Raw genomic sequence first — 20,541 nt, 5'->3', positions numbered from 1 at the left:
AAGCCATTTTAAGACTTTATGACATCATTCAATTTAAATGCTTTAACTCAAGCCTGAATAGGTGCAAATGAACAAAGGCAGTGATAATAAGTGGGGAGTGCCAGACAAAAATTAGTAAATGGGAGCCTATAAAGATAAGAATACTTGGAAGTATGTTAAAAGACAGCATCACAGCCCCATCTAATGGGTAAGATGGTATATGTAAATAAAATGAATTCAAAATTTAGTTGCATATAAATGTTTTTCTTTAGGAAGAATTTGCTACTTATGCAGTAATTTTTATGGGTTTTTGTTATTCAACCATAACTTGTTTCTGTTAGTTTTGGCATTACCATCCCTATATCATCTTGATTTGTCATATCAATCTAAGTAACTACCTGAATGTGGAAAGAAAACTACTGAAAATATATATAACAAAACTATGTAAATTAATATAAGATGGATTAGATTATTAAATACTTTTAAATGAAACCTAATCAACAATTAAAAAAAAATGTTTGTTTCATTATATGGTAAGTATTATAATGAGTTATCTTTTATTATGCTCAACAGTAGTACTACAAATGAAAATAAGAGAAGTTTGTAAGATAAAAGCTACAATAAGTGTTTATGCTTCATTCATTTATCATAATGAAGTATTTTCTTTAAATATATCACTTGCATGTGATTTTACTTTTAAAGATACATGACAGATAGCAAATAACACCAAACTCTTACAACCACTTTTTTTTTGCAACAGAATTTAACAAACTCTACAAACTAACAACATTGATACAGTTCATTATCAAAGGTTTGAATCCAGTGTAAATGTTTCAAAAATCAGGTTTGGATTTGTGATAAAGCAATACCTTTTAATTTTGTTATTAACTTTTTTTTCTAATATCATGTATGTTACAATTGTGTTTAGGTAAATAAAGTATGTTTGAAGTTGAGCAGAAAACTACAAATTAGGCTACTAGTGCATTGCCCACAATGGGTAATCAAACTTTGAAGGCATCTGTTGCTAAGAGTAGACACACTTTTGTACTACTGGGAAGGTGCTGTTAGATGCTATATATGAACACATTTGTTTAGAATCTTCACACAAAACTAATGGTGTATAGTGAGTTGTCTGTAATTTTGAATTAGCAGACGAAAATGACACCACCATCTCCCAACTGTTTAGCTACTATTATGTATTGTTTGCAATGTGACATGTCAAACTATGCTTGGCTGACAGGTATACTTGACACAAAAGAAACAGTACGAGAAATATGTTTATTTGCTTTTTCTAAGTAAACCTGAAAGTATAAATTTTAAAAGTGCAGATATATATATTTAATTGTCCTTCATAAAAATAAGACAATATTGGACTCGTTACTGTGAGAAGAATAAATGCATTTGAGCAAATGCTGTCAGTTTGGTAAGAAGGAATGTCCTTGCAGCAAAGACGTTCCAGTTATCCTTACCTTAAGTGTGTGTGTGTCTATGTATATTATATATATATACATTTAAATAATTGTGATGCCTTCAAGTTGTATATATCTTTTTCTTTACATACAGTTCTAACATACCCATGCAACAATGGAGAGTGAAATTGATGATTTTATAATCCCTCTTCCTTGTTGTTGCACACACAATTATTACTGTTGTGTACAGTGCAACCTTTGTGTTATTGTCATGTAGAGAATTACTTCCTTATGTTAGCCATGTACAATGTGACTCTCTTATATTCCAGTAATGTGCAGAATAACGTCCTTGTGTTACTGTGGTGTACAATGCAACTCCTAATAACAAACTATTACATTTTAAGTACAGATAAACAGATAACACCATCACATAAACTTTAATTGTTCAAAGGCACAACTACTACTAAATATGTAGAAAGTATACATTTACTGTATCATAGAGAAAGTAATTTTACACAACCCTTGTTAATTGTAGGCAAGGGGTCAGTCGGGAATTTGCTCAAATTTCATCACATTGATGTAAGTTGCAGAAGTAGTTCCAACATACAAAACAATATTTACTTAAAATTATTCTTCTCAATACAGAATGATCAGGGTCCACTGAAATTTGGAAGTCTGGTATCTCTTTTATCTTAAGAGTATTTCACATCATAAATACATTATGTATTTAATTATATAAAACCATGCATCTAATTTGAAAATATACTGAACCTCATGTGTAGTTAACACTAATTATTTTTGTTCTGATCAGGTGTGAAGTTTAATCTGTATATTGTTGTAATTCTACAAATAATTTAAGAACCACAGATGTAACAGATCTTTTACTGTAAAGTTACTTAAAATATTATGATATAGAACAAATTTTCTCAGCTCTAATGCTACTGGAAAGTTTAACCATTTTTGTTTTCAGTTATGGAGTAGATAATTGCAAACACAGTTCCAGTTAAATCTATATGAAGATTATAATCAACAAGTTAATAAAAGTTAAATTCTGCTATTTGACACTAACTCGGAACCCACTGCTGGATTTTCCAGCCATGAAATAAATAAAATGCACACCTCAGGTCATGGCAACTTGTGAACTTTAAAGTAAAACTTGTATTTCCACTGAAGTTTTCAATTACAAAATATCTCCAGCAATCACAATAAAATAACAATAATAAAACTGTGACATGTTTTTTTTAATCTATAGTATTCATAATAATATTGAGAAAATAAATTAAAACATTACTTTTACAGATTGAAAAATATTTTGTTTTGACAGCTTTGTCTTTGTTTAGCTTCTGAACTCAAATTACACTATATCAACTCTTTCACTTAAGAATAAAGCTGAGCTGTTTCATCAAAACAAAATCATTATAAATTTCATGATGATTAAATAAAAGCACTCTTATGTAATGTATTTGACAAAACTTTGAAACCATAATCCTCACAAGAACTAGGGATGGGAAGGAGTGGAAAGTTATGTAACTCGGGTCAGTATTTGGAACTATTTATGATAAACTGTGAATATAAAATATTTAATATTCATAATGTAAATCAAAGTAAGACACAACATGAACAATGGAGACAACTAATTTGTATAATAAAAACAACTAGAATTTAAGCTCATATTGTGCACATTTTTATAGATTTTTAATCATAGAAATTATTAAAAGATATATGAATATGTTTTATAATTTCAAAAAATATTTAAACATACAACAACTCATGTTAGTTACACCAAAATGAATAGTAACTATAGAATATCTAGGATGCATAGAACAAATAATAGGAACTAAGGAGGCAGCAAAGTTATGGAAGTTAACTAAAATTTATTTTTTGAACTTGCAGATTTATTTAAAATATTTGAATGCATTTTGTAACTTCAACAAGTCTATAATGTAAATAATATTTGTGACCTCTATATTACCAGATAACAATTAATATTATTACATCATATTTCAGTCACACAGTAACTCAACAACAAGGTTCTATAAGGCCATTTCCTGAATTGGTTCTTTAAGCTTACAATGACTGATAAGAAAACAAAAGTAACCATGTTGTTTGTTAGAGAGAACCACCATAATGAAGAATATAATAATCATGATAATACGTGAGGATACACAGTGGCTGACCAATGATAATGGATACCCAAACAGCCATGTTTCCATTACTTTTGTTCAGAAATCTAGACACAAAGAAAGCAAATGGAACCTAAAAAAAAAAGAAAAAGGCTTGTATTGTCTCTATTATACCACATGTTTGGAATGCATTACTTGAAAATACCTTGTTCCTAATAAGCATTATTGTAAAATAGAAATAAGTTTAATTGGAAAAGGTTTAAATCAGAGTCTATCAGCAAGAGGAATAAAACATTACATAATTCTCGATATAACCTTTTTAATTGAACCTGGTAATATTTTGTTCAAAAAGAAAAGTGGAAGTATAGAGCACGTTAATGTTTTCTGTTAACTCATTGTTCGGTGTTACTTTGTTAGTTTTACGTTTGATAGAATATAGTTTTTATACATGAAATAGAATATTAAAACCAAATAACTGTGTATTAAGATACCTTTCTTACAATAGTCTAGACTCCAAAGTTAATTAGCTGGATGCAGGTTATTAGTTTAAAATAATTTATGATGGTGCATTATACAATTACATTATTTTTTATAACTTATTATAAATAAATATTTTCATATTGCTGAAAAATCAAATATTTTTTTACTGGAAAGAAGAAAGTAAAAATTTATTTATTTATAAATAAATATTTTCATATTGCTGAAAAATCAAATATTTTTTACTGGGAAGAAGAAAGTAAAAATTCCAACCATGTTCTTGTTTTTCCATGCTTTCACTACATACACAACACTTCAGCATTTAGAGTTTAGTAACATATATATACTATTTACCTTCAAATAGGGGTAGTTCTGTAAGTGGGAAATAAATGTGTAAAAACATTTCTCTACAAATACTCTTCTATATAAGGAAACTACCACATTTCCTGTACAAACACATAAAGATAGATATCTTGGTGTAATGGTTTATTAGTCCCTTAAGCCACCCCAAGCAGTGTGCTGTTGCTAGCGGTAAAGCAAATAGGATATTAAGTTAGATCTACAGACTAAAGATGGATCAGGCTGAACTAAGGTAAGAAAAACTGGAGGCTGGGAATCCTGGATCCAACCACCTGGCTGTATCTACAGAAATACTGAATACAAGTCTAAAGAGGTTATAATTTCATTGTATATATCACTGGTTAGGCCACATTTGGAGTATCATATTTTGTCTTGGCTCCATATTTTAGGAAGAGCATTAAAATACTGGAAAGGGTTCAAAGAAGGGTCACTACAATGGTGCCTTGGACAAAGGGGTTGTCATACAAGGAGGGGTTAAAATCTCTGAAAGTGTTTTCTCTTGATAAAAAAAAAAGAGATGGGATTTGATTTAGATGTTTAACACTCCTACGAAAAGACGTTTCTAGTCCTGATTTCTCCAAGCCCGTTCCCCTGGCTGTGGTTTCGCTAGATAGTAGATAGGGACAGTGGGAATCTCGTTAATCCATTCATTAATGGATTTAAATGACAATTTCATTTAAATACAAAATTATTAGCCTAATATTAATAACCTTTCAAGTTGCTCTGGGGCCTATTAGGCCCCACTTTTCGTAGGAGTGTTAAGATTGTAAAAGGAATTGACAGTGCTGATACATCATCTTTTTTCATACTTAATGGTGGAGTATAGCAGGACTAGAACCAAATATAAATTTTTGCAGGGTAAGAATCATATTCAACTAATATAGTTTTATTTTTCTAACAGGGTGGTTAGACTCTGGAACAGATAGCCTTCAGATGTTGTGTAGAGGGTAAATTTAAGTGAATTTAAAAGAAAGCTTGATTACTAATCAATGAAAAGGGATGACATAAAATGTTTTATTTTATTTATTTAATAGTTTTAGTTTAGCTTAGAGGATGAAAAAACCAAAATGGACCAAAAAGTTCCTTGCTCTTCATAAACACTGTATTACATTAAAAACTGCATGATAAACATTATTTGCATTATCTTTAACACAAAACCCCATCATATAAGAAAAAACACATACAGCCACACAGGGGCAAACACAAGTTATTATGCAAGAGTAACTAATTTATTTTTTATGTTTATTCACATGAAATCGCATCAAACATGAATTTGGTTTAGTGTATTTTGATTTCTTGCAAAGCTACATGAAAGCTATCTGTGTTAGCTGTTCCCTAATATAACACTGTTAGACTAGAGGGAAGGTAACTAACTAGTTAACACCACTGACTCTTGAGCTACTCTTTTTACCAACGAATAGTGACCTTGGCTGTCATGTTATAATTCTCTCATGATTGAAAAAGTGAGCATGTTTCATAACAGAGATTCAACCTCATGGTTTGTAGATAGGGAGATGAGGGCTTTTGCCACCAGGTCATGCCAGATCCCTAAAATATAAGAAAAAAATGTTCTAACTCCAAATATGGATCGTATTTAGTCCTTTTAAAGTAGACAGCATGATGCAAAAGTCTTCACCACACCACAAAGTTTCTAAACTGTGCTCTAAGATATGCATCACAGATATTAACAACAGGCCTTTGAAGGTTAATGACACCTAAACTACTTTTTGTAGCAAAGTAGCATTTTAGTCATGCACTAACATAACAAAGTTAAGCACGACTCTAAAAGTGAGTTCGATGTTTATGGTGCTCAGTACAAAAATGCTTCCATTCATTGGTGTAACAGTGGGAGTATATTATGTCTTAATGATTCTTACTGTAAAAACTAAATTTAACAAAAAATAATACAGTATCATTTGAATTACAGGCCAATATTCCATGTGTGGTAAGTAACAATATCTGGTTTTGATGATCTAACAAATAATGCATCTGAAAGGTATACTAAATATTTTACCATCTAAGGTTTTAGTGATCTAAATCATACCTTGTTTCAAGAAACAAACACACACTCTTTTAAATATAACATGTATCAATATATACACCTAAAGCATTTCCAGCTTCAAAGACTTCATATTAAAAAAACAGATATTCTCATGATTAAGCTTAAGAATGTTATAAACTGGGGTTTAAGTTAACCAGTATCATAAGTCAATAAAATTTTGGCCTCAAAAATGAAATGTACCTACCTTTGTTGCAGTACTGCAAAATAAATGAATAGAGAATTAAATATGTTACACATCAATAAAAAGTTGTACATTAACTAAATATCTTGTTTTGAATGCATGCTTTCTAAATAACTGAACAGTTGGAAAATATTTAAAGCAATGTTGATAATGAAATTAAGGTTTAAAATGGCAGCTGTATATAACCTAAGTTATCATGTTTGATTCACAGGAAAGGCTGTTGGTCAGAGAACTTAAGTAACTTATACTGCATTGGGCCACGGTACATAGTTGGAAAATGGAAGCTGTAAAATCGCATACAGCAAAACTCCAGAAAGAATAATGAATCTATGTCTGAGAAAACTTTCACTAAACTGTAGTTTGTTTCTTATGTACTGTAATTAGCTGGATACGTCATATCACAGTTTGTCTAGTTTACATCTTCTTTTATTTCACATCTGATAAACTGACCTACAATCAGATTTTCTACAGATTCAAATTGAACTAAAGGCTACACATTATTCCACATTAGTCTTAACCAAATTATATTGACCAACATTTAATTATTATTAGGTGCTGTCCTCCCCTAATGTAACACTGTTTATTAACTTTTTTATGGAAAATACTAAATTACCAAAATGTGACATTTTAAGAATACTTAAAATAGATATTTATTACATTATCTGTACTGTATTAATAATATTTCACAGTATTTTATGAAAATCAGAATATCCTAAATTCAACAAATGCAAGTCTCTATAGTACAAAGCAATTCAAATTTGAAGTATTGGGGTCAGTTTCAGGTTTGTGACACCTGGCAGCTCAATGTGGTACAAGTGGACAAGTCTCTTCATAAATCAAGTGAGAATTTTAGAAGCAGTTTGGATACACATGATATACAGAAATCCTGTTAAATAAAAATATGTAAAATAATGATATGTTTTGTAACAAACAGGGGCTTGATTTGTTTCCTTATCCCAAGTTACACTTCTAATTTCAGGATATTATTGTCACATCCTGTTTAAATATCCTTCAAAATTTTTGCCACTAGAGCAAATCTTGCAACTTTCAAAGTATATTACAGTTGCAAATAACCAAATGTCTAAACATGGTTTTATCATTATAAGCATTCCTAGATGTTACTTCTTTAATGCTTTAGTGACAAATAACATACTTTACCCAAACTTACAATTCTGATATTACTGTTACAAATACAAAGAAGGTTAACACTTATGAAATCTTCTTTACAAACTGGTCAACCACAACCATTTTATTTAACAAAACCTGTTCTCACTTTCAAATATTTCACTTTTTACACTAATTATTTATCATCAAACTACAGATACATGTTATGAGTTTCTCATGTTGGATATTATTTAAAGGGAAAATTATAAAACTCATAAATTATCACTACAGGATTTTAAACTCTTCACAATTTTATTATAAATTCAATATTCCATCATTCCCGATACCCCTCATTTGGTTGAATATATGACAGAAGCTCACTTAGGTTTTCTGTTAATTGAAAACCTTCTGACAAACTATAACATTTACATTTGTCTTAACCACAATTAAAACAAAAATTAAGGATAAAAAATTTATGGTGTAAATCACATAATATCTTGTGTTTTAATAAGATTAAATGTCTCCACCAGGCTGTCAACTAGGGATGTATCCAGTCTATTGGTAGTACAACATAGCAAAGTTGTCAACTAAGGTTGTATCCACAGTCTGTTGGTAGTACAACACAACCAGGTTGTCAACTAAGGTTGTATCCACAGTCTATTGGTAGTACAACATAACCAGGTTGTCAACTAAGGTTGTTGTCACAGTCTGTTGGTAGTACAACATAACCAGACTGTCAACTAAGGTTGTTGTCACAGTCTATTGGTAGTACAACATAACCAGGATGTCAACTAAGGTTGTATCCACAGTCTACTGGTAGTACAACATAACCAGGATGTCAACTAAGGTTGTATCCACAGTCTACTGGTAGTGCAACATAACCAGGTTGTCAACTAAGGTTGTATCCACAGTCTGTTGGTAGTACAACATAACCAGACTGTCAACTAAGATTGTATCCACAGTCTATTGGTAGTATAACATAACAAAGCTCTGAACTAGGGTTATATCCACAGTCTACTGGTTATATAATTTTATCAGTCTGTCAAGTAATAAGGTTTTGTGGTAATATAAATAAGTTAAAGCAATAAAATGAACAGAAGACAAACAGAAGAACAAACCTGACCCAGCATACCGGAGAATGCCCAGATCCGATACATCTTCAATGGTACACTCACTAAGTACTAGAACAAAAACAATTTTTTTAATTGAAACTCAGGCAATCAAAATATTCAAAATGTAAAAGAAAACATCAAAAATGGAACTTTTACATTAATGAACGGTCTTTTGAAGCTTAATTCCACAGTATATAACAGGTTGGATCCAAACTAACTGCACAAGTTCTTAATAATTTTATTATACAAGCATCAAAAACTAAATACCACAAATATATAAATGTAGTATGCAATAGTTATGTTTTCTCTCTATATATATAATAATATGTTAAAAATTAACTTAAAAAATTAAGTGTACAAGAATAAGAAAAGTTCTGTTTAGTGCATTATATTTTTTTAAATATTCAAACTGGGTTAAACCAGAACTTCATTTAATTTTAGAAGTATAGGTTATTTCATGCATCTTTCGTGGTTATGAATCTAATTTTCTGCATGTTGAATATTAGTACCATGTAGGTTGAAGCATGAATCTTGTATGATTGTAAATCTAATTTTAAGAGATGTTTAATAGTGGTATTTTATGGGTTTTAGCATGAATCTTACATAATATGAATCTAATCATAAACAGACATTTAATAGTTCTATAGGTAGCACTACTTCTTAAATGCATTACAGAAACCTGTTGTCTTTTTATGATACACTGTTACACCTATAATTACTTTAGATCACAGAAAGGTTGGCTTGAGCACAACTCACTAACTATGCATATTTCTTGTACAGTTATTTATTTATAAATTTCAGATTGACAACAGATAACATTTATCTGTGTACTATAGCAGAGGCCATGAAACTTACTATACAAAATACCTTCACAATTCTGAAGCCTTTTATAATTAACTTTTTTATGTTTAATGTCTATATCTACAAATTGTGGTTGAAGTACACAGAAATTTCAAATTAAAGTATAAAATCCATTAATAGAATGTTGCAGCACCAAAATATTATTTTATTGTAGGTTTTGAATACATGTTAACTACCATCATAAATTAAATTAACTCAAATTATAAACTATTACGCACAACAAAAACTAGAAATGTTACCTCATGGAAAAAGGCAGAAAGAAGAAAAACACATATAGAAGCTTTGGTTTTGCTATATCCCATAGATATCAGAGGCTTGTACAAGTGACGAACAGCCCAGCGATGAACAGGAATGTTCCAATTCTGCCAGAAATACTGCACAGTTTCAGCATTCCTGTAATAATTTTTGATAAATAAACCATTAGCCAAATATCAAACTTTCTTCTAGCTGAAATTATTCATAATAACCATGATAAAGCATTAGTATTCTCAACAAATATAGTTTAGAGGTAAGTATAGCTATCGTAAGAAGAATGCAACTTTTTAAAACATCTACCTTCAACTCATTAATTCTTCAATGAATGCATAAGAGTTGTTTAGCATACACAAATTCAAACAAACTATATGGAAATACCTTCACTTGGAAAATCATTTCCAAACACAGAGTAAAAGTATAAACTGTTCAAAAGCAGCCCAGTAATTCTAAAAGGTATGACACTTTTAAAGTCACTTTAGACATGTTACATTTTCTTGCACTATGAATAATTATGTTTTGTTTTTACTTTTGTACAAAACTACTCAAGGGTTATCTGTGCTAGTTATTACTCACTTACCATTTAATTTCTGTTGTGTAAATTTGTATACAAAGATACTTCAATACCAGAAATAACTGATAGCAACAAAAATAACATAGCAACAAAAACTACCATCTACTTTTAGGTTACTAAATTTTACCAATAAATAGTAGGATTAGCTGTCACATTATAGCACCCCCACAAGTGAAAGGGTGAGTACATTCAGAAATAGGGATTCAAACCCATGACTGTATGTCAAGCACTCAAACCACCAGGCCATGCCAAACTGCATTAGGAATAATACAAAAGTGATATAAATGGTGTCATGTACATTTTGACTAGTGTCTGTTGATTGCATGATTATTTCATTTACATAAAATCCTGAATATGAAAATAACATGCACATATTACTTATCATAATGCTACATGTATAACTAATTACCTTTATGGTTGAGTAAACCAACACACGTAAATATATATTAACCAACAGGATAATGAACTCTAGTTGTAGTTCACTGCTACTTTCTTATTTTTATAATCCTCTATGAAACATAATCCTTAACTAAGGTTTATAAATATTTTCCAAAATAATTTTATCCGATGAAAAATGTTTAAGCTTCAAGCTTAGAAATCATAAAATTATATACATAGCACTTTTGACTTCTCAAACTCCACACAAACTCTCAAATTGTTAGATCTTTAGTCATCTGACTAGGAGTAAAATAGTTTCAAAAGCAGCTACAAACCTTTTCACTACACTGTATATCATCAGAGACCACAAGAAGTGAATCTTTTCATACTCTAGCACAACTAAAAAACGTTTCATTCTCTGATTTCCACCAAAGATCACCTGAATAGTTAATCTCCGCAGAACAACTTTAAAATATTTCTTTTTTTTTTTATACCACCAATTCCACCAAAGTAGTAAATTTATGCTCACTTACTTCTTTGTTTTCCCTTACACTTAACTTTCAACAACAATATTAAAATCTGATAAGAGTAATGTTATATGTTGAGTTTAAACATACTAGTATGAAAATTTAAACAGAAAATACATATCATAATTTAGTATTAGATACATTAGTAGTGGAAATAGAAAGTAAAATATTATTATTTACACAAAATGTTACCTGCAACATTGTGTGCCATATAAACATATCAAATATTCTAACTTACATATTTTCATATCAATCCTTCTAAATCTGCAAGAATATCTATGTTTAATTGCTTTAGGTTTTACAAATCTAGCTCCTGCTTGAAAAAATATTTGGTTTTGCAAAATAGTGTTCATATTGAGGTGTTCTAGGTTTATAAATGTAGTCACTCTCAATAAAAGCAAAGAAAGGACTATCTAATTTCGTAAGATAACGTCTGCATTCAGATGCTTTAATGTTTAATTTTGCACTACAATATCCAAATTAAAGTGTGCTGGATTTCATAAAAAATGACATTTTCATTTCAGCATGCAACACAATGCCTCCAATAAGATGCTCTATGCTTCATGTGTGCCTGAATGAAAAATAATGTTTTGTTTCACAAAATAAAATCCATTAGAGGGGCTGCGTGCTTCATAAGCTTACTCTATAAAAAATGTTTTTTTAATTTTGTAATATAGCATCCAATGTTAAAATACTCTAGGATTTATAATTTTAATCTACCTCTTAAGTCATTTTGCGAGGTAGTATAACATTGAGGAAATCTAGGCTTCATAAACCTAGTTTACGTACTGCTACAAAAGTTAATATTTTCTTAAACTGAAAATGTAATTAGAATAAATACCTCTAAACACAAAAGGCCTTCTTAACTTATACTGCCTCCTCCACTGGTGCAAACATTCACTCACCACTATGCTTGACATTCCCACTTACTTCTGTATACTTATATGCAAATTTCTATGTAGCAACCCTCCACCAAAAGAAGTGTAACACTAACCTTATCTAATCTTGCAGATGCTAAATATTTCCAGACTGATCAGATCATACCAACCACACAGAAAGAGGATGGGTGAAAAAAGGAAGTATTTCTCAGAGATATGTTTTCAATTCAAGAAAATGTTCGTTTTTGATACAATATCGTATCTCCGTTCACACGAATTCCATATTATATGAGGGAGCACCTAAAAGAAAACTAAGGGGTGTCAGAAGGAACTAAAAACAACATACACATGAAAGATCACAGCACCTCTGAGCTTAGTTTACCCTGCAGCCATTAGTAATGTGTTACTAACAGGGTGGAAACAAAGGAAGTACCCCAAGAAAAGTTACAAATATAATGAGAACCCCAGAGATAGAGTGGCTAGGGCACAACAGACAGTAAAGGTGAGTTTGACCTCAACCAATACCTGGCAGCAACTGGAACTGCACCATTCACCTTAAGAGCAAATACCAGCAGGGAAGAGGAACTTCTTTACCAAAATCCTCTAACACCAGATACACCAGGAACCAATATCTAGTGGATGATAGAACATTAGAGGGCCAAGATGTATACCTAGTCTAAGTCCTGAAAGGCAACCATCCACAAATATGAGAATTTACGTAACTAGGTTGGCTCTAACCAACATCTAATACCTGCAAACCCAAATGTGGCAGTAGAAAGGAAGATGCCTCACCCAGAAGAGCAAACTGCAATAAATGGTGAAATGCTACATCTAACCCCTGGCAGCATCTAGAATTGTACATCAAGTTTGTAGTACGAATTGCATCATGCCACCTATGCTGGCAGAATGCCACTTATTCTACTCTCTAACAAGTGGTATTGTACATACTCAGGATGACAGGCCTCCATGGTCTACCACTCCTGCATCTAGAAACTAGTGTGTAAAAAGGACTTCCACACTTCAATAAAAGGAGGAGGGAAAAAGTATATTGGAGAGTCTGAAGGACTACATTATCAGAGACAGTGCAATGGGTGACTGCCATACCCTATTTTGCAAATCAGATAATCACACTGATGAAGTTGATCAACCAACACTTGGCAATGTCTGGAGTTTTACATCAAGGCTGAAGTGGGAAAAGTCTTAAAGGCCATAGATTATTAGAAATAGGCAGTAATCTCTGTTTGCTTTACTCATGTTAATCCCTGAGCATGCAGGACCACATAGAGGTGCTAATCAGGAAGGAAACAGGATGGGGAGGATGTAAAACAGAAGGACCAAAAGAACATAAATAAGTTTGGCAACTGAAAAAGACAAACAAAATGGGGAACCAAAATATGGCAGATAAAGTTGCCATATAGCCCACAACAGAGGAAAAGAAAATGTCCCATACAAGGCAAAAAGGACAGAATATGAGGAATTTTAGGATATGAAGGATGATAAGCCCTGAAAACAGACCACAGCAGTATGTGGATCATGTACATTGGTAAACTGCCAAACAGGAAGGACTAATGGGACAGGATACAAAGAAAGCTACATGCTGAAGTCTGGTCCTCATAGAGGAGTATCAGTGATAAAGGAAAAGTTGAGGTGGTGACACCAAAAATTGGTATTACAGTGGAAGCCACATGGAGACTATAACTGAAATGTTGGAGATGACTATCACCAACCAACCCCAGAGAGCCTGCAGGAAGTGATGGAAAGCCTAACAAACAAGAAGAATTTCAAAGAGACCGACATCAAAAGGTACTTCGAAAGAAACCATCATTCCAAATACTCTAGAATCGTGTCACACCCCCACAATCAAAAGAGAAATATCCCCTCATTAGTACTGTTCTGATCTAACCACAAGTCAAAATCAGTCTGTAATGTAGGGGGAAGGGTATCAGGGGCATCTGTTGGTCTATCAGAATCCAATGATGATGACACATGAAGGAGCGACCATGAGGAATGAGAAGTCTAAGAGAAGCTCATGTCCCCAAACAAGGAGAATCTCTCTCCCAGTAGGAGAAGGAAAAGATGAGATGCTGCATATGAGACATTCCATAGCTCAAAACCAAAATGGAGCAGGTAGTGCCAGAAAGAGCAGAAAGTTGGAAATCATTTTAATATTAAACAAAAATTGTGTGGGTGTAAGAAATGGCATCTCCACTTGTACAAACCAAACCAAGTACTGTCCTGGAGAAGAAACTGAAAATGTAGGACTGAGTCATATTGTGAGGAGGTAAGAAATAGACAAACATCCATGTAAAGGATAGTAATGCACCTTACAGCTTTACACTTAAATATTCATACACCTTTCAGCTTTATACCTAAATATTCATTCACACCTAATCCCACCTACAGTTCCTCAGAAGTTTACAACTGTCAGTTTGAGAATCCCTGGTCTAACCTATAATACACAGATAGTATGAAGGTTATTACTACATATAGACACTAACATAAACAAACCTGTATTTCTAAATCATTGGTGTTTCAATAGTATTAATTTTATTTTTTTCATCTTAAATTGTTAGGAAGGTTGTTATAGGAATTACAGAAATATGTGCAGTCATTACTCTGGCAATTGCAGCAAACAATAGTGCAGAACTAGTTCAGTTACTTGTTTTTTTCTTATGCCAGACTAAAGTGAGAGAGGTTTCTGGTCAAAATATAAAATATCACATAAAATTTGGTAAAATAAATGTAAATTTTAGTACATTAACACATCTCTGCTCTTTTATATGTAATCGTATCACGGACAGCTTTTCATTTGTTATGCTATGATCAAACTACTTAGTTGTCTTTTTTATAAGTATATAATATATACACACACACACATTGCATGGCCAAAAGTATGTGGACACCTGACCATCACACCCATATGTGTTTGTTAAACATATCATTCCAAAACCATGGGCATTAATATGGAGTTGGTCCTTCCTTTGCTGATATAACAGCATCCACTCTTCTGGAAAGGCTTTTCACTAGATTTTGGAACATGGCTATGGGGATTTGCTCCTATTCAGCCACAAGAGCATCAGTGAGGTCAGGCATTGATGTTGGGTGAGAATGCCTGGCTTGCAGTCAGCATTCCAATTCATCCCAAAGGTCTTCAATCGGGTTGAGATCAGGGGTCTGTGCAGGCCAGTCAAGTTCTTCCACACCAACTTTGGCAAACAACGTCTTTATGGGCTTTGCTTTGTGCACAAGGGCATTGTCATGCTGAAAAAAAAAGAGCCTTCCTCAAACTGTTGCCACAAAGTTGGAAGCACACAATTCTCTAGAATGTCATTTTATGCTGTAGCATTAAGATTTCCCTTCACTGGAAGTAAAGAGCCTAGTCCAAACCATGAGAAACAGCCCCATACCATTATTCCTCCTCTACAAAACTTTACAGTTAGCACTATGCATTCAAGCTGGTAGCATTCTTCTGGCATCTGCCAAAGCCAGATTCGTCTGTCAGTCTGCCAGATAGTGAAGCATGATTCATCACTCCAGATAATGCGTTTCCACTGCCCCAAAGTCCAATGGTGCTGTGCTTTATACCACTCCAGCCGATGCCTGGCATTGCGCATGGTGATCTTAGACTTGTGTGCAGCTACTCAGCCATAAAAATACATTTTATGAAGCTCCCAGCAAACAGTTCTTGTGCTGACGTTGCTTCCAGAGGCAGTTTGGAACTCAGTAGTGAGTGTTGGAATTGTGGACAGACAATTTTTATGTGCTACGGGCTTCAGCACTTGGCAGTTCCATTCTGTGAGTTTGTGTGGCCTACTGCTTTGTGGCTGAGCTGTTGTTGCTCCTAGACGTTTCCACTTCACAATAACAGCACTTACAGTTGACCAGAGTAGCTCTAGCAGAAATTTGATGAACTGACTTATTGAAAAGGTGGCATCCTATGACAGTGCCATGTTGAAAGTAACTGAGCTATTCAGTACAATTCATTCTGCTACCAATGTTTGTCTATGAAGATTGCATGATTGTAAGCTTGATTTTTTGCACTTGTTAGCAATGGGTGTGGCCGAAATAGCCAAACCTGCTAATTAGAATGGGTGTTGTCATATTTTTGGCCATGTAGTGTATATACATACCAGGCATATTCTGCCCTGTTCCCATACCTTATTCTTGATGAAGTAATAAAATTGTCATATTATGTACTTTACTTTTGTAAAAGATAATGTACTGAATTATGTTAATATAAATGCTAATCTTACTTTAAATAACAGAACTATAACAACTAACTGCATTTTTAGTTACAGAAAAACATTCTCTTCAGTGCAAGATATATCATAAACATGAGATATAAATTTATTAGTAAACTCACAGAATAAGATTGAAATGATGTAATTTAATTATATATACAGTTTTTTTATCCAATTTTTCTGTCTTGATAAAACACTTTATTAAAAAGAAAAAGGGTTCAAAATCTTTCTATGCCATCACAATTTTTGTAGAGGTCTCATATGATGTAAAAACAAAATATATATCAAAAATTGCAGTACAAAAACAGAGAAGAAAACACAGAACAGAAATTCTATGTAGCAGTGTTGTGCATTACAATCCATTACTTAAATGTACTGCTTTAAAATAAACTTAGTTAAATAAATGTTAAGTGGTAACACAAACAAAGATAATATGCTGCATGACATCAGCAATATTGAAAAGATAATCTATTTTTATTTATTTAGTATTGGATCATTCTCTTCTATGTAAAGAGATTATAGCCCAGAAAGACAGAATGGTAGTTTTAACTGTTAGAGCACATTTGCTGCAAGTGCTTGTGGATTAATTCTTTAGCTCAGTTTGTAGACCAGAATAGCAGAAAAATATCTGACAAAACTAAAAAGAAATAACCTTTTTACAATATGCACAATTTCTAGAAAACATGAAAGTTAATATTTTCCTAAATAAAAATGTATTTTGAATAATACTTACCTCCACTGACAGACACTACAGCTATTCTTGAACTTTCCTTATTTAAGCACTGGTCTTGAATGCTTGAGTCTTTTATACCTTACTTAAATGTCATTGGCAATATGTAATTTGCAAATCCCACTCTTCCTCAATGCACATAAGCACTTCACTTAGATAATGTAATCACTTTTTGAAGATTTACACCATTACGGTCACTTACACTGACTCTCGGTAGAGAGGAAGGGAAGGGGGTAAGTATTATTAGAAATAAATTTTTAGTTTAGGAAAATATTATCTTCCAAAACATACTTACATTACCATTCACTACAGCTAGAATCCCACATTGAGAAGGTGGAGGGACCAGTGCAGGCATGATCCATACACGAGATGTCTGCAGAGAACAGGGGTGTACCAAGATAGGTGGTATACAAGTAGGGAAACTGCATCACATCCAGAATACATATGGTCTTCTTTGGTATTTAGTTACTGTATCAAAAGTAGAATTGTATGTAAACAATTATCACTATAGGCTGAGCCCAACCAGACAGCTCAGGTTACACAACTCCACACTGATAGCTAAGAGCAATTGGACTGCATTGTTATATACAGATGTACTTTTCATTGCATTCTACCTTATAGCCATAAAATAACGTGCTCTGAACGTCCAAAATAACAATGAGAAAGAAAGCAGCTCTAAAGTGGACAAACTTTCTTTTTCATCTGAAGAAGTATGAAAGGCAACACCCCAGGCTCAGAATGATGGGATTGTATGTGTCTGACACAACCAAAAGAAAAGGAACTCATGGAGTCGTAAATTATGAACATTCATCCTTACTTCCTAACCTAGTTGTCAAGGAGCATTCCACTTGCCCCTGGAATTATGGAAAGAACATGGAACACTGTGCTCAACCAAGGACCTAGGATGGGGTTCAGGGTCAACTGGGTGATAGCTAACTCGGTGACACTCAATTCAATGACAGTATTACTAGTCGACAGACAACTTGGCAACATCCTATTTGCCAACAATATTATCACTTGCCAACAGGCTCATTAACATACCAATACTTCAAATGTAGCAGCAATGGTATTGCCAATAGTAAGCTAGGTGCGTGTTCATGGCTATCAAAGTAAAATAATTACCTCAACCTTTTGGCAAGGCTAACTTTTTTACTGTAGAAATCATTATGATGTCATTTTCAGCTTTTGCTGTAAGACATCTACAATACATTAAATTTCAATATTTTTGTATTCTTTTCTTATTCGGTTAATTTTTGGAGCATAAATTCAATACTTCATAAACTTGACATACTTTCATTCTCCATTGTTTTATCTCATTTCACAAGATTTAACTTAGTAAAACTTTTCACCAAACTTTCCAAATTTTCACCATGGCTGAATTTGTACCTTTGCGAACAAATTACTCACATTGTAAACCTCATTCATGTACATGTAAACATGATTGCATTCCCCTACAAAAATGTAAATATGACAACAAATCCATCTTGTGACATAATTGTTGACAAGTTGTATTTCGACAACTTGTCCAGTTGCAATTTGTCTTTCAATATAATTTACTGTCGTCCAATCTGCTGTCTCAGAATTGTCCTGTTGCCAAGTTGCCACCAAACTCTAAGATAGAACCACTTTATGTTAAGAATTATTCTGATATGGTAGACTTCCTTCCACAAACAATATAGAAAACCAACACTGATTTAAGAAAAATGTCATGCACATCCCAAATGAATAGCATAGTGTCAAACCTGAACCACTACTGAGGCTCTCATGGAGGCTGGTACCGACATCTGGAAAAAAAAAAAAAAATCCAGGTACTTGGGTAGGAGGGCTCCCCACTTTGTCCTCTTCACCAAAAGTAGAGGAACACACTAACTCTCTGAATGAAAAGCCCCTGTCCACCACCCAAGTGACTGGAAACTGGGTGTAGTAAGAACTCCCTTGCTTCACTTGTACAATCTGGGGAGTTACGTGCATTGGAGAGTTTTAAGAAACAATGTTCTGAAAACCATGCAATGGGTGAACCAACTACCCTAAATTTTTAAAAGCAAACTGATTCCAATATACTTAATCCAAAAATTGGCAGGAACAGACAGAATTCCTTTTAGTTTTACTCATGAGAATCCATGATAATAGGGTAATACCAACTGGTAAGCACCTAGATGATCTATTCCCTCCTCCCTTATAATGCAGCAGATGTAGTTAAAATGGCCTTGTGGGTAGTGGAAAACTATTGATAGAAAGCTGCTAAATCACGTAAAGAATGAGAGAAAAGTATTGGGAGAAGTCCAAATATCACAAATATCCGTATTATATATTCTGGTCATTATTGGGGTGGATGATCTTCTGAGTTAAGTCTAATCAAATTTAGTACATTTATGTCTTTTGCAAATCTATCTGTAAGGAATCAGGGAAAATCCCAGAAAACTGAAGGATCCCAACAAATACAGAGTCAAGACTATCACCATAAAAGGAGGTAAAGAGAATCACATAAAATCTCCAGATCTGAAAAGTCAAAACAGATTATTAGATTACAACTGATTGCAGATGTGAGAAACAGATGGAAAAGGTTGACAGAGACTTAGGAAAAAATGGAACTATCAGGGTATAGCAGGACTTAAAGAGAAAAAGAAAGAGTCATACAAACACATCAATGTCCCCAATTTATGACATCCCCATGCCAGCAGCCAAAAATACCAATTAAGGGAAAGGTGATACATGGTACATGAGGCTAAAGACTCAAACAGTTGTTGAGACAAGATAAGTAATATCACCCTAATATCCTTGTTAAATGTTTTCAAAGGAGATTCAAAACACAAAAGAATCCTGGTTAAGTAATTGATAAGGTCATATGGGAAGAATGCTAGATAACACTTAAGAGTCCAAAACCTTGAGATATTTAGAATAACAAAGAGTAGTTGTCTGAACTAAATAATGGACAATGCTAAACTCAAATAAAAACATGGTCAAAACAAGATATGATGAACACATTTGGTAAAGTGGGTACAAACTTCTTGTGAGTCACACCTCAGACAACTTTAGACATTAAACCCTAATGAGCTTGGAAAATTCTTCTTATAGAATGTGGGATTGAGGATGCCTCATGAAAGACTGCAAGAGAGAAAGATGCACAGGTGTACTCACTTGAAGATACTGTAGAAGAGGAAATCATGGTTAGACCATCCAGTCTAGGTCTAACAACAATTCATAAGTAGAGGACTGAATCATAGCCAGAACTTTGAGTAACAAGTGAACTGGGGAAAAGGCATAGAAGATGAATCCCATCCAATCAGAACTGA

General features: G+C 33.0%; 1 protein-coding gene across 4 annotated transcripts in view; it reads right to left on the bottom strand.

The window, feature by feature from the left end:
- Positions 1-1,806: 1,806 nt before the first annotated feature.
- The window catches only part of LOC143225510 (diacylglycerol O-acyltransferase 1-like), a 73,529-nt gene continuing 54,794 nt past the window's right edge, over positions 1,807-20,541 (bottom strand). The window contains exons 13-16 of one of the 4 annotated variants that reach the window (XM_076455098.1): positions 9,908-10,061; positions 8,814-8,876; positions 5,760-5,896; positions 1,807-3,644 (exon numbers count right to left, since the gene is read on the bottom strand). In XM_076455098.1, the coding sequence (XP_076311213.1) occupies positions 5,798-5,896; positions 8,814-8,876; positions 9,908-10,061 (316 nt within the window). In that variant the 3' untranslated portion in view covers positions 1,807-3,644; positions 5,760-5,797. Of the gene's footprint in view, positions 3,645-5,759; positions 5,897-6,594; positions 7,478-8,813; positions 8,877-9,907; positions 10,062-20,541 lie in introns of those variants that run through there. The other 3 variants (XM_076455105.1, XM_076455090.1, XM_076455114.1) reach the window with 3 other exon arrangements.

This window comes from Tachypleus tridentatus, chromosome 1 (genome assembly GCF_004210375.1).
Source record: "Tachypleus tridentatus isolate NWPU-2018 chromosome 1, ASM421037v1, whole genome shotgun sequence".
In the NCBI taxonomy this organism is placed as follows: domain Eukaryota; kingdom Metazoa; phylum Arthropoda; class Merostomata; order Xiphosura; family Limulidae; genus Tachypleus; species Tachypleus tridentatus.
The sequence above is the reverse complement of the archived record's forward strand: the minus strand, read 5'-3'. Positions and strand labels throughout refer to the sequence as shown.